Source organism: Cynoglossus semilaevis, chromosome 16 (assembly GCF_000523025.1).
Source record: "Cynoglossus semilaevis isolate Cse_v1.0 chromosome 16, Cse_v1.0, whole genome shotgun sequence".
Classification (NCBI taxonomy): Eukaryota; Metazoa; Chordata; class Actinopteri; order Pleuronectiformes; family Cynoglossidae; genus Cynoglossus; species Cynoglossus semilaevis.
This window is the reverse complement of record NC_024322.1, coordinates 8,397,243-8,412,455: the sequence shown is the minus strand read 5'-3', so window position 1 is coordinate 8,412,455 and position 15,213 is coordinate 8,397,243. Positions and strand designations below refer to the sequence as shown.

The following is a 15,213-nucleotide window of genomic DNA, read 5'->3' as shown; positions in this document are numbered from 1 at the left end:
AAGTTGTCTGACAATAGAAAGAAATGTAAATGAGAACAATTAAGTAATGATTTTGACTGATTTAAAAAGGCTTTGATGACTAAACTGCAAAAAAAAGTATGCTTTGAAAAAAAAAAAAAAAGCCTGATCCTGGTTGGATTTGAGTTCTTTCCTTCTGGCTCTCTGTTCTGCATAAAAGGTATGGAAATGGAATGCAGGACATTTTTGTTCCGGCACTGAGCCGACAGAGGCAGATTGATGTTGGTGTAAAATGGGGGAGGAGGGGTTGGCAAGGAGAAAGACGGCTGGATGTTTCTGTTCTGGAAAACCCAGCGTGCAGTTTGTTCCGTGTCCACCAATCAAAACCACCAGTGAGGGGTCTCTGTAATGGTCATGTACTTGGCTGTAAGTTAAAAAAAAATCGAGTTTAGATTGAAGCGACAAGCACTTCACAACCAGGTGTAGATTTTCCTGCATGAGTGAAGGAGAAGACGACCAAGCAGAAGAAGAAGTGGAGGGAGAGCTCATTGCAGACCCACAGGCGCTTCAGCTGCATGGGCTTGAATGCAGATCGATATCAGGGAAGGTTGGAGTGAGAAATGGGGGGCGGGGTGGGGAGCGCACAGGTGGGAGGGAAACGCTGCACAAAAGAGAGCGGCAGGAATAATGAGATAAATGCCAGAAACGCTGTAGCGGGGTAAAGGGAATAAGAGGAGGCAAAGGAGGAGACACGTGTATACGGCAGCCAGAGATGGAGATGGAGAGAAAAGGAGGACAAGACGACTCAGAGACAGACGTGGAAGAGGGAGGAGAAAAGCAACAATGGATGAAATAAAGCCAAGGGAGAGACAGCAGCGTGTTTACTACGAACCATTTTTGGTGATTTTAAAACCACTGGAGTCCACACAGTAGGTCTGTAATCACAGCAGGACACATAGCTTAGGTTTGCTCCTGCTGGGGCATCGAGAACAGGAGTCAAACTTTAAGCATCTTAAGCAAAACCAACCAAAAGGGCTCCCTAACTCATTTGCTGGACAGTACAAAAACACAAAAAGCGACAGTAAAAGTCTCACTGAGAAACAATTACAAACCAATACCAGAACAAGTATTTATGTTTGTGTACTGTCTTTAGGATGGGTTTCAATCAATATGCACTGAACTGGAAGCCTGTTAAATAGGTGTCACAGCTATGTGGGAAATGTGGTGACATGCAGTGTGTAGGTGTGAGCTCAGCTCAAACCACAGTGAAGACAGCAAGCAGGAAAAAAACTCGAGACGGTTTTATATTCATTTCATTCCAAAGAGAAACAAAAGGATTAAAATGTTAAAATAATTGCTGACATTGTAATGTCAAACATACGGGCATCAAGTATCAGGTTGCTGGGTCGGCACAAGTTTTCAAGTAAAATGGTACGAGTACGAGTGTGAGTATTTGACTAAAGGAACGGGCCTGATGCTGATACTAGTATCAGGCTGTGCAGCCACATTACAGCACAGCAGTGTCAGTATGAGGACCTGCTGATCTCCAGAGTTTCCAGTATGAAGGCTGACTGTTATAACTGCTCCCTCCGACAGTCAATATCCTCTCCGCTGCAGTGCTGGAATCAAGGAAATCTATCCTTAACTTTGAGGCTTTACAGGCACAGAGGCCTGATGATCAGAGTGAACGGATATTTTCCTCCTTAACTTCATTTATTTGGCCTCATCATTTTCTCCATGTTAGTCAAAATGGAACCTCCTTTGGCACGAGTGGAGGATTCCTCTGTCCAAGAGGATTGTACTAACTGCAAGTCTGTTTTCACAAGTGTAAAGCTGCTTTAAAATGTAAATGTCTTTAAGATTTTACAGCCCAAGGCCTTGGATTTTACATCGTATGTGCGCTGACTGCTGAGAGATGCTATGCATTTCTGCACAAGTAACGATGGCCTTGGATTTATTCACAGTGAAACGTAGAACAATGTTGACTCCAATAAGAGTGAGGAACCTTTGGGACAGCTGTTAATAGGTTTTTTTTTGTATCTTTTGAAAAATGGTATGTTTTTTTTTGTTGGTTGGTATGGTATGTGAAATATTATAAAAACACAATGATCTATATTTTCTATTTCAGTATGATTATTATTTTCACGCTGAAACATAAGTGTTATTATTTTGATCATGTGGTGGTTGACCCATGGACGGCTGTAGGAGCTGAACTGCTACGATCAACAGCTTCATATGAAACCTAATCCTGGATTCGTAAAAAGAACAGAAAACAACGCAGTCAACAAGAAAATAGGATGATTTGAGACTGTGTGTGGCTGTGACTGTGTGTGACATTCCTTTTCTGTCTGTGACATGAAGTCTTAGCCAGGTCCAGCTCCACTTCCCGAACGATGCTAGGTCTGATTTTTAAAACAACAGCGTGTCACTGAGACAATTAAAGACAATTAACCCAATCCCAATCACAGTGTGGGCTCATGCAACTACATAACCACACAAAGGGCTTTGATTACAATTTAATTTAAACAAATGAGCCTTTCTGTCTGCAAACGTTACACCCTTTCCTCTCGCCGTGTGGAGCCTGTGTGGTTACGCCTATCAGCTGCTTCAGCAGTGTGTGTGTGCGTGTGAGTTCAAGTGACTATAAGCAAGCAAACCACAGAGCGACAAACATGGATATTCAGCAGGTGAATAACAGGCACACGCACACTTGTTGAATGGATTCATGAAAGTAAAATATGTCAACAACAAGGAGAGAGAAAAGCAGTGAATAAAATTACTGAAAAATTTTGAAAAAGTTCCTGGTAATCCTGGTCTTCATTTCAGTCACACTTTCAACCTCGATGGAAACACCCAAGCATAGATTGTTGGCTGAGCTGTGGGCCTCAAAACAACAGTTAAAAAAAGGGGTTTCACCTTTTTTTCCTTTCAATTATATCAATCCTAACTGGAGAAGAACTATTACATGCCACACTAACCTTTACCCCACGCTCAATCATGACCCTGTCCTGTTTGATCCAATTAAAATCTCAGCGTCATCAACTCCACCTCCTTTGGCTTCGATTTCTGTCTCTTGGAAAGTGGCATCATCTCTTAATGATACACCACGACACTCAATACAACACTGCCAGGCTCAGGCAGTGGGAACGGACGATGAGGAAATTTACATGGAACCTCAACTTTAACAACATATAGTCCATGGAGTTCTCATTGGATTCCAATTCAATGTGGACATAATGTCAGTAAGTAGAGAAAATGAACTAGAAACAAACATCTTTACAGTGGCTGGGGTAAATGGAGGAGCAGCGGGTGAACAGAGGAAGCAGGTCCGGAGCTTATGGGGTAGGAAAGCACAGATCTGTTGTGTTGATAGATGAATGTTACCCCCCCCCCCACCTCCCACTTCCCCACCTTACCAGTACAACCTCCGTCTCTCCTTTAACCCCCCCCCCCTTCCTATCCGTAGCCAATCTCACACCTGATGTGTGGGGGCTGCTGGGAGTCACATGCCAAGATGAATAACAACCAGCTGTTAGTCACGATAGACCACGACCACACATGCGGCTCGTGTGTGCGCGTGTCTTTCTCGCTGTCTTCTTCTTTCTCACCCTCTGTCTCACTCTCCCACTCTAACACACACACACGCACACACACACAAACAGCGTTTTCTGTGTGATTTACGAACACATTGAGATTCCATTTGACTCCTCTCCCTCTGTCTCCCGCCTCAGCACAGTGCAACATTGACATTTGGGTTGAAGGTCATACCACACATTCCACTCTTCCACATTGCGTGCCTGACCCATTATCAGCGAGGCTGGTGATACCACGTAAGTGACAATGTGGGTGTGCATGCGCGCACATACAACAGAGACCACAGAGAGTGTTTTCTTTTTGTGGTTCGATATCAGGTCCAGCTCATATCCACAGATACTGTCAATGTTTGTAGATGGAGACAAATCTGCTGGGAACTGTATTGATTGTGGTGTTTATTGAAATGCAACCAATGTGGTTTGTGGTTCAAATGTAAAAACATCCTCCTGTTGGTAATCTCGCTATCACTTCATTTCCCTGAAAGCTCAGAGAAAGCTGCGAGAAAGGGAACAAATATCAGGCGCGGTCTTTGCCTGTCTGTCATAATAGAACGTAAAAGGACATACAGTGATGATGCAACACACCTGAAGGTAGCCTGATGTCCATGAGTGCAGCCTAGAAATTTGACGTATAACACTGGAGTAAGGCATAATAATACCAGATACCAGGCATTCTTGTCAGTCTGACAAAAATATGAATCTGTGCCTGTTGATAGAAAAACTAAAAAAACGGGGGAATAAAACTTAAAAATCAAAAAATGCAAAAATATTGAGAAGATTTCATTCATTTTCCAACTTCAACTGCTTTTTAAAATGATGAAATACACTAAAGTGATCTGGCTTCCATTTGGGAAAACTTTCTGACATGTGTTGTGGTTTGGTGGAATACTAATTAAACAAATCATGCGGGGTTGGCTGCAATTTGTGATGTGACTCTCCAATAATGTCTCTCTTCTTCCAAATATTATCTCACGAGGATATTCATTCAACAACTCAAGAAAAGTTTTGCCAAAAGCACCAAGATTGGTGGCTCTTAAAAACAATGTTTCATCACAGCGATACCCTCACTCCCTGCTAACTATAAGACTGGGTTTTTTTAATCAGCTCCTATTAGTCAGCTTCCTGACTCTGGCATTTCCATTAATTATAGTGAAGGACATGCTGCTCTGCTGAAAGTCTAAATCATAAAAGTACTGTGAAATTGTTCTACAAATATAGAAAAGGAAGGAAAATGGAAGAAAAAAGTCCTTCAACCAAAGAATGTTAGGACAAGCATCGACTACTGTGGCCGTTTACAGTATTAGTGACCCTGACGAAGGGCAGAGGCACACAGGGATGAGAATCCTGAACCATGTGCTGTTAAGTAACTGGCTCCCAATCATCCAAAACCCTGTAATCATTAGTCTGTTTGCTTAACAATTCTGCTAACCAATGACCTCACACACGCGCTCCCTACTTTGGTAAAAAGTGTTTACAACATGGCGTCATTTCACAAAGAAGACACCGAGGCCGTTTGTAAGACGTGCGCAGACAATGACGAAGCCAGGAAATATCTGCAGCATGCAGAAACGTTTAGTCACACACGCTGCAATTAACTGACATCTATTTGCCGTCTTTCAAAAGCTGCACAGCCGATGTGTTGATGATTCTCGGTGCAGAGCTTGCGGCGCCGCGTTCTCTGTCTTAAATGTCTCAAGTAGCACAACTGTAAACTCATTCAGCTCCTGTCCTGTGCTAATGTTAGCGTCAATCGTCAGCCTGCTTTGGCCATAGTGTATAAATATTGTACATCTCCCTATAATTGAATAATTAACATGACATGGACAAGTGTCACGACACTCCAGTCAGGTGTGTTGCCATCAACTTCATTTATACTTTTTATATTGCTACTACAAGTGAAAGAGGGAGCAGGGGGAGGGGCTTTGCAAAATAACAACAAAAACATTCGGACCAATGCTGTGTTCCTCTGTGCACAGCATCAGCCAAGTTTAACGGCTGTTTGAGTTCTCAGTGCTTTCCAACACAGACGCAGCCTCATTTATCCAGTGTCACTTCTCAGACAGACAGTCTGGCTGGCTGAGAGGCTGAGAGGCTGAGAGGCTGAGAGGCTGCCTCAGGTTCCTCCACAACACCTCTGTTGTTGCAAATGGCTAAAGTTGATAATTGCAGGTAAATCATATGTTAACATGTTAGCAAAGAATCACCATGTTTTCTTGCACGTTTTAATTTTGTTCAAATGCCAAATTAATGAATGCATACATAACAGAATTAATGCATTCGATCTCATTTGTACCAGGTTTTATTTTCTAAAGACTAGAGTAATCTGTAAATTCTTATTCTATTTTAACCCTTAGATTTAGGTGAAACTGTAGGGGCGGCAGTATTTACTCTTTGGTCATCAACTGCCCCCCAGTCATCTTGAATATCATGTTCCCCCAATTGCCTTTATGTCAATGTTAGGGTGCAGTATGTGCACTGTATAGAACTGTAACAGAAGAGTGTACAGGCACAGAGCATCAACAGCATCAACTGTCAGCCAGCAACAACAGAATTTTAATTTCATTTGCTGTATATTACCTCATCCCAAAATGTACCACAAGGCTAAAGCTTTTTGTCATACGTCTGTGCTGTTCAGTGTACTTGCTAATAAAACATCCAACGTCAAACAAGCTTCACTGACGGGATCTACATGAAAGATAAAGTTGCTGGAGCCTTAACTCTAGAATTTGAACCACAAGTCCAGATGTTTGTGTTGTAGTCAACTGCCCAAAAAGTAGATTTTTGTGTTCTCTTCTTGCACAGCATATATTTTACTATTTATAGAGAAGGAGCAGAATCATAGATCAAAAATGGAACTTTACTCTACCTGCATGCCAGTTGGGCTGAGGAGGCTCCACCAATCCCTGTCCAGGCCAAAGACAAATGCATTGGCCAAGCCATGAAGCGGTGCTGACAGAACGTGCAACAGGGTGAGAGGGAAGGATGGTTCCTGTGGGTAGACAGCATTATGGAGCCTAGAGGGAGAGAAAGAAAGCAAGAGAGGGAAAGGTGTTAAGTTTATCTATAAAAAAAGTTGAAAATAAAGAGAGAACCTGTAATAGATCTACAGAGGTGTGGATATGTAATTGGAGAAGTCAGAAGAAGAGAAAGGATGCCCACAGAAAAAAAAAGGAGAGTGTTTGATAGACTGAAAAAGAGAAAGAGAAGGAGAGGACAAGTGAGTGACAGAATGAGAGACAGGGTGAGAACCAGAGGTAATGAGAGCAAGCAGCAGAGGCAGAACAGAGAGAGAGAGAGGGGAAAAGGGGAGGGTGAAAGAGCGACTGAGCTTTATATCAGCGTTTAAGAGCCCATTAGGCAGCGTGAGACGGCTGGGCTGACACATTCTTGGCTGCCGCTTCGACAGCACGCAGCACTTTACAAGGACAGGGAGAAGTGCAGCGCTGAACTCCCTTCCTCTCCTTCTCTCCCCTCTCTCTCATCTCAGTTTCCTGCATCTCTTCACCACAGTTGCTTCAACCCATCTTCTCCTCCCTTCTCATTCCATGCACGTTTTCTGAACACTGCCTCCCATTCTCTGATATCGCTGCCACTCTTTTGCATCAGGTTTCATCTTTCTGGATATCTCTTTTTCATCTTGACTCGTGGGAATGATCCTCTGTTCTTTTCAACTTCTTTCCATGTCTGTGCCTACCTCACCGGGAGCCCAGGGCATGACTAGGAGCTGAACCTGATACTGTGCGGTGCCGCTGCAAACTAATGGCTGCCTCTGCGAATGATGCTGCTCAGCCATTAACCCTGGATTAACCCTGTATTAGTGCTGCTCGCTGGGTTAGCTCGCCGCTAATGTCTTTTATTGATCCGTTAGCGTGACAATCAAACCGCGCAGAGCTTACAGCGTTTTCCGCATGTGCGGTGTGTTCTTGGGCTGGGCGGTCAGAGTAAACTAACTGGCCACAGTGATTGACCTCTGGGCTGAGAAACTCATCCTCAACCTACTCATGACCTGCAAGGAAAGAAAACACAAAACAAATACAAAATGGCCTTTAACAAGGGGTCCAAAGGGGCACTACATGGGAGTAATGAAGTTTAAAATAGAACATTTGAATTTAAAATATAATAAAAATATACATAAACATATGGGTTTTAAAAGTTGTTGTTGACATAAACATATGGGTTTTAAAAGTTGTGTATGTTACATTGTCTTATTAAAACACATGAAGTCAGATGTGAAAACTTCAGTCCCATCTAGAAGACAAAGATGGTAAATGTTACATTACCTGCACCTATCACTGGAAACACATTTGAAGATTACATCACGTGGTCACTGTGTATGTGCTGAAAAAGTCCACCTGTCAGCTGAATGTAATAATTCACTACAGTCTGTCAAAATAAGTAAACACGACAAATCACTTAAGCAGGCACAGAGGCATTATTCACTCTGAAAACAACAATTACTTTGACTGGTTTGGGTAAAAACAAAATAACACTGCCACTTTCTTTAGTTTACTGAAGAGTAAAAGTCAGATCTAAGCTGGAGCTGAAGTATTTACTCCACAGTTCCTCAAACAAGGTTTTTCCCTACGGGTTTAAACAGCATTTGGACTTTGGGACAATGATGCAGCCCCTGGTGTTAAAATATGCCATTTAGGGTCATTTTGGAAAATGAAGAATTGTTAATTAAAGAATTTGTCTCTGCTTAATGCCCTGGCATTTAACCAGGTCCAGGTCCTGTTGTTTGCTGCCAGCAAAGATTGGCTCCAACCTCCCCAACCCTCAAAGGATATGCTGTATAGATAAAAGATTTTATGGATAGATTTTACACCTGGCGTTTTACACCAGCACATTTTAGTTTATAGAGTATCTGTAGCAAACAACTGTCCATTCAACTTGTTTTTTTTGTCTGTATGTAAATGTATTCCTTAGTAAGCTGTTAGCTGATTATAGGACAATGTTTCAGATAGTTACCCGATTCATTTCCCATACTGTTCAAAATACATCTTAGCTGTGTCTCAGCCCGTACGATGTCAAAATCATACTGACATATCACATTAACTACCAACAACTCTTCATCTGCACCATATGTCCAATTGTAATTTCTTCAGTGAAGCAGTGTTCTCCATCAGACAAATTAGACTACTGGGTGCTCACAGTTGATTACATCATTAAAGCTGTGATGAGGGACGACGGTGATGATGATGATGATGGCTCGACTTCATCCGACAACACTGAGCGCTCACAAAGGAAAAAGAACCTGCTGACTGCCCCGAGTTCTGCTTTGTTTACATGGCGCAGTGGATGTCAAAATTGCTGCACCTCTAAATTACAGGTGAGAGGCAGTTAAGTTTTATTAAAATATAAGATCGAAACCTTTTTCTCTCCTCCCTTAAAACCCCAGTTAAAACAGCAGGTGAACAGAGCAGCGGATAATTATGGGGCTTCATCTTCAAATCTGCTTCTAATTCTCTTAATCTTCTTTTGCAACATCGACGTGTGAGATTTATTTGCCGTTAATCTGCCTCCATTTTCATTCAGACAACTCAAAGGAAAGTTTTAACAGGGACAAGAAAACCCACAGGCGGGGCTGATCAAAGGTTGAGGGAGCGACCTGTTATAAGTAAACCGTGATGCTTAAATGCTGCTTAAAATAAAACCAAGCTCCTGGAGTGTCCTGGCGGTTTCTGGACTAAGAACCCTTTAGAGTGGCGCTGCATGTTTTTCTGGGTTAGCCGACTGCTGTATCTCCAAGGACCAGACCAGCTGCTGCTCACATTCATTTCACTTCCCATTAAAGGTGAAATAAATCAGGACTCCCCACACAACCTCCTTAGAGACGCAGGATACACACATAGGAGCTCACGGAGGAAGGTGTGTGGACGCAGATGTGCATTAAAACCCGCAGCTCCTCTGTACGCGTGCAAAGTGCTGTGTACATGCAGAGTAACCTGGGTCATATATGCACTGAGAATGTCAGGTGGAGAGGAATTGCTCCGTGTGTGTGTGTCAGCGTGTCTATGTGTGTGTTTCTCTGACAGCACAGCGGAGAGAGGGAGCGAGTCTGTGTGAAGGGGGGCTATTTCTGGCGTCTCATTTTTTTCCCCCTGCTGCTGCAAAGAAACGCGATCGGCGTCCGGGAAACGAGAGCTGGCAGCGAGCAATCATCTGCCTGCCACACATACACACACACCGTCATACACACACTCCCACGTACACGAACAGGCACACACACACACACACAAATACACAGCACCTCACAGCGCTGAGCAACACGCGCCATGGCAACGGAACAGCCGCAATTAGAGGCGAAGAGCCTTTTCCCCTCCACCGAGGGAGAGACGGAGAGAGAAATGAAAGGAAGAAAGNAGGGCAGGGGAGGGAGGGGAAGGGGAGGGCTGTGTCAAGAGAAACGGCACTGCACAGGAAGCTGAGTGGAAGAGGGAAAGGGAGCACACGATAAAGAGGTGAGAATGTGCAAGAGTGAGGCTGTGAAGGGGAACGAGGGCCGAGAGCGATGGAGGGCAACAAGGCGGGGGAGGAGGGAGGAGGGAGGAGTGGTGAGGGCTGGCTGAATGGAAAAGACTAAAAAGCAGAGGAGGCAGAAGAGTGAGGAAGGGAGGCGGGGAAGGAGGGGGGCAGATATCCTAAAAGACAGATTGCGAGACATGAGCGAGACAAACAAAAGAGATTACGTGCGAGAGAAACCAAGATAAGACGAGGCAGTGAGAGAGAGACAGGGAGGGAGAGAGAGAGAGAGACAGATAGAGAAAGGGGAGAGGAAAAAGAGAGAGAGAGAGGGAGAGAGAGAGCAAGAAGGTTAGATAGAGGAAGAAGAAAGAGAGCTGGGGAGACGTGAGGATATGGAGGAGGGGGAGGAGGTGTGGGGGAAGGCTGGTTCTCCTGTGTGAGCTCGGCTAATGAAAGATGAATGAGGGAGGCAGTGGTGGAAGGGAGAGTGTGGCTGCAGGCGATGCCTGGCTGAGCCCATGTGTGTTTGTGTGTGTGTGTGTGTTTATCGCAGTTGACTGACGGCTGTTGGACAACAGAGATGATGTTGTGTATACTGTATGACTCAGGAGCAACTGGTCAACAACGTTCAAGCTCAGGCGCACTTGGAGGCGAGACCCGTGCAGCTCCGGGTCCGAGTGTGCTGCCACCTGTGAAACAGCCAGTCAATCATTAGTACTCACAGAGAGTCTACAAGGCTCGCTCACTTATTCAGGTCCTTTTTATCTATCATGCTGTCAGTCACTCTTTGAACCCGTCACTCCCTGACCCCTGCAGACTCCTGCGCTGAATCCCTAAATCACCGCCTCCATCCCATCTTTCCCAATATCCCACCTTGCCAGTCTGCAGCTCCGGGCTGATGCTTCAGCTTCCCTCCTGAATCTATCACACTTCACCTGCCTCTAATTGTTGTGCCGCACACCCTGACTGTCAGAGAAGGAAACTGACTCACAAACAGACTGGAAGAGAACACCCTCCAGAGAAGTGGAGGGCAGCCAGACAGAGAAGTCATTCTGACCCTGATCGAGCTTCCTCCTCTGTCTGTCTGACCGCCTGGCTTCTTTTTTTCCTCCCTCGGGATGAATCACACGCTTCACGGTGCCAAAACAAGACCCGAGTGCTGCCCGCTGCGCTGCTGCTGACAGCAAATGTGAACTTTTCTTTGACAGAAAGGGATAATTCTGCCAATTCCAGTGTAATCCCTCGACTCCCGGAACTTTCTCCAAAAAAATAAAGTTACACTTACATTTTTTGTGCTGACAAAGGCTGATGGAAACCAAGGAGACCTTGTAATATTAACACATATTGGGGAAATATAGGAGAGGCTTTTACATTTAGTTTTTAGAGAGCTGTACATTTCTTGCTGGGGTGATCTGAATGAACCTGGCTGCGTTCTTCCCCACAAACACTGGGGAAAAGCAACTAGCAAATCCCACAGTTCATTAAACTCTAAATATGCTCCTTGATGCCTTCGTGCATAATTGCCTTTATTTGAATTTGAACAAAATAAATCCAATTATTCAATCCAAATCCCACAAAGCAGAAACAGATCTTTGCAATTTTGACTATTAAGTACATAAATAGCTAATATTGAGCTGACAATCTCTGTGGCTGACGTTCAACCGTGAGAAAAGCTGATTTGTGTTCAAACGACTCTTGATGGTTTCTTTCCTGGTCTGGATTCCTTGGTTGCTAGCTTCAGAGGACAAGCTTTTCATTGTTCAGAGACAACATGTGATGAAGCCGCTGCAGCACTAAATTCTAAGCACTGACATACTCTACAGACACGTGGATGTCTAAGACATTAGGATTCAAATGAAGCACAAAATGGAATGTTTGCATGAGTGTATAGAAAAAGAACATTTTTAAACACACTATCTAATTGACCTGTGATAGTGTCCAAAGGACAGACTGAGCTTCAATCCATTTTTTAAGATGGCCATAAAAAAGATTTTTTTGTTGGTTTGTTGTGAATATAATACAATCGCATGTTTTTCAGACGAAGTGACAATTTTTCCTATTCAACAACGCAGAACACAAAACATGTTTTTTTTTTCAGATTCACATACAAAAATCTTTTATTTCTCTGTGAAGTCATTAAAGGCGCAGACAAAGACGAAACTTCATGGTGATGAATGAGATAAACGTTCAACTCCAATGTTGAGGAGCAGATTATATTCACCTAAATCACTGATGTTGGCAACGCTGTTGAGCAAAGCATCCACTGAGGGACAGTGCTCCGTTTCTCCTTCACTGCCTTTTGACTCGTGATCAATTCACATCCTTTTCATTCCTAATGTTGTTCTTGAGTTCTCCATCCCTGCAAGGTGACATAGATCACGAACACATTCGCACAGTTTCTTTTCAAACAGTTCCACCATTTCCGCTATTGGTCTTCTTTTCTGTTCCTTTCTGGTTGCAGGTGAGCAATACTGCAAAACACCACCCCCTATGGTTCACAGAGGAATTGCTTAGGTTCTAAATAATTTGCCATGAGCGGCAGGAATTGCATTGCGTCAAGTGTTCAACTTCGCATAATTGTAAACCCCACATTATTTAAACTGGTTTCAACACTACTGAACAGACAGAGCAAAAAAGACAGCAATGGTATACTGTTTTGCTCAAAGAACGCTAACGCTAAGGAGAAAAGTGGCACAAAAACAGCACTCCACTTCTTTAACCGTACTGTGGCTGCCTAGTCATTATGCTTTTGTGCCTGCATGGGAGGAAGGTGGACTCGCCTGCTTGCGCTTCTTGGAGCCAAAATTGAACAAACTCGCCAACACAACCAAAACACAAGTGACCCAAAAATCAGACTGATCTTCAAAATCTGCAGTGTGGTATCTCCTGAAATTTGTGTATTTAATCCAAAAACCAGAACCACACACATCTTGAAACAGCCCAGTGAGAAACAAAAAAAAAACAAAAAAAAAAACATACACACGTGCACACGCGGATGCACACCTGCGTGGTGCAAGCTTACACACAGGCAGCATCAAACAAAGAGGCACACAAACCCCTGAGACCGGAGCGGCTCACGTTCACCGACAAAACTAAAACCCAAACAAAGAGACATCCTGTTTCCTGGAAAACAACACCACTCGACCCCTCACTGCTGGGAGCAATCACTAAACACATCAACAAACGTACACTGACACACACACACACACACAATCTGCAGCAGCTACACCGCTAGCCACGTTTCCCTGGGTTGCCCCTGTGTCTGCACGTCCAGTGGACTTTGTATGTGTTTGCGGCTGGAATCGTGTGTTCATGCATGTATTTGTGTGTGTGTGAAAAAGCACAGGAGCGCAAGAGGGAGGAAGAAAGGGAGAAAGAGAAGGAGAAACAGGGAAATAGTGGGAAGGAGGGAGAGCAGATGATAGAGTAGGCTTTAGCGATTCCCTGGAGTGTGAGGCAGCGTTTACGGCACTTTCAGAGCAGCCAGAGTGATGAATATTTAAAGACGTGCCTGAAAGAGCAGAGCGGGGGGAACGGGCTATGTGTGTGTGTGTGTGTGTGTGTGTGTTAGTTTGTCCGAGTGTTTGTGTATGAAGAGGGAGCACGTATGTTTTTATATGCGTCTATGGCTGTGTGCGTGTGTCAGGTATGTGCGACGGAGGTTATCTACTATCTTTATTATAGCGTTTGATAATTTGATACATACTCCATGGTTACACACATACATGAACGTAGTAGAAAAAAAACTGCCTGCCATAATTATACATTTAGGACAGTACTACAGTACTGGGTATCAGTATAAGGACGTATGGCTCTGCATATAAAGCGTAGTTGCCTGTGTCTGTGTGTGTGTGTGTGTGTGTGTGTGTGTGTGTCTGCATAAAAACAAGTTTCTTCTTTTGTGCATCCCTATCTTCTTTCTGCTCCTATATTATTATGAACATTATGGGTAGACATCCACAAGACTAATGGACAAAAGAGTTCTATGTGTGTCCAGCTGTAAAGTGGTTTTCTGCCATTTGTATGTGTATGTGTGTGTGTGGATGTGTGTGTGTTTCACAGAGCCCTGTAGGCCAATTCTCTGTCTGGCTAAACGGGGATTAATAGGAGAGCGTTCCTGCTGCTCAATGGGAGACGAATGGCAGCAGGGCTCACGGTCTTCAATTACACACCGGCCGTTGGCCAACGTGGTAAGGCACCAGTACAGAATGTACGGCAGTGCACCCACCAGATATTATGAAGGGAACACTTATAGTGGTGTTCAATCATTTAAGTTGTCCCATAAGTCTTAAAGCATTAATTTAATTTATTACAGGACTTATCAATGCAACCATTTAGTTGCATTTCGCATCCTTTTTTTTCCAGCCAGTATAACTTGCAAATATGATTCAATTTAAGCATTTCCTTCCAGTGAAATGACCATTAAAGCCAACTTTTTTTTTACCTAAAAACATTCATAAATGAGCACCATTAAAGGATGAATGCGCCAAAAATGTTATGCTAATGTTTTGATTTGGTTTTATTTGAGACCAAGCCCACATTCACTGGACATCCCAACATTCACATCTCATAAAACTTAAAATCGCAGTATGGAGTTAGATTCAAGCCAATGAACTTAGGGGTTAACCCTGAATTCTTTACCCACTGATCTACAGCTATCCATAGGTTTTACAGGGATCATTATCTGACATACAATATATTTCAGGCCAAGGAAATAAAAATATAATAAAATAGTTTAGAATTTCAGCCTAAAAGGCATTTGGAGAAAATTTGCCTTCAAAAAAGCTGGCAGATGAAGGGTGAGAGTGGGAAACTTGCAAACTGCCTTTAAACACGTGAGGAGTGCACTTGTTCAAGTAAATAAAACACAGTACAAAAAGATGAGGCTGTATGAGCGGTGCAAACCACACACCAGCCTCCGCAGACACAAACACACGGCACAGGCACAAACTTACATCCACGTGCACTGAATGCAAGATATTCCGAGAGGCGAGAAGCGGAAGGAAGGGAGTGCGCAGAGAAAGGAGAAAGCCAGGGCAAGTTAGAGAGGAGGAAAGGGAGAGAAAATGGAGCGCATCCTGGGATGCAGAAAGCCGAATATAGCGAGATAAGAGTAAATGTATCCCCCTATTTCCTCCCTCCTTTCCTCCCAGTCCTTCATCCCTACTGTTTGGCTCTGTCTTTCTTCCTCCCTCAA

The 15,213-nt window shown here is 43.7% G+C and overlaps 1 protein-coding gene across 3 annotated transcripts in view; it reads right to left on the bottom strand.

Moving 5' to 3' along the window:
- Positions 1-15,213, bottom strand: part of LOC103391942 (cyclic AMP receptor-like protein A) — a 55,857-nt gene that overhangs the window by 4,159 nt on the left and 36,485 nt on the right. For 2 of the 3 annotated variants that reach the window (XR_522844.3, XM_008328430.3), the window contains exon 12: positions 6,418-6,565. The exons of the other annotated variant lie outside the window; for it this stretch is intronic. Coding sequence is in view for 1 of the 2 variants with exons in the window: in XM_008328430.3 (XP_008326652.1) it covers positions 6,418-6,565 (148 nt within the window). In the remaining variant the exon portion in view is untranslated. The remainder of the gene's footprint in view (positions 1-6,417; positions 6,566-15,213) is intronic. 3 annotated transcript variants of the gene reach the window in all.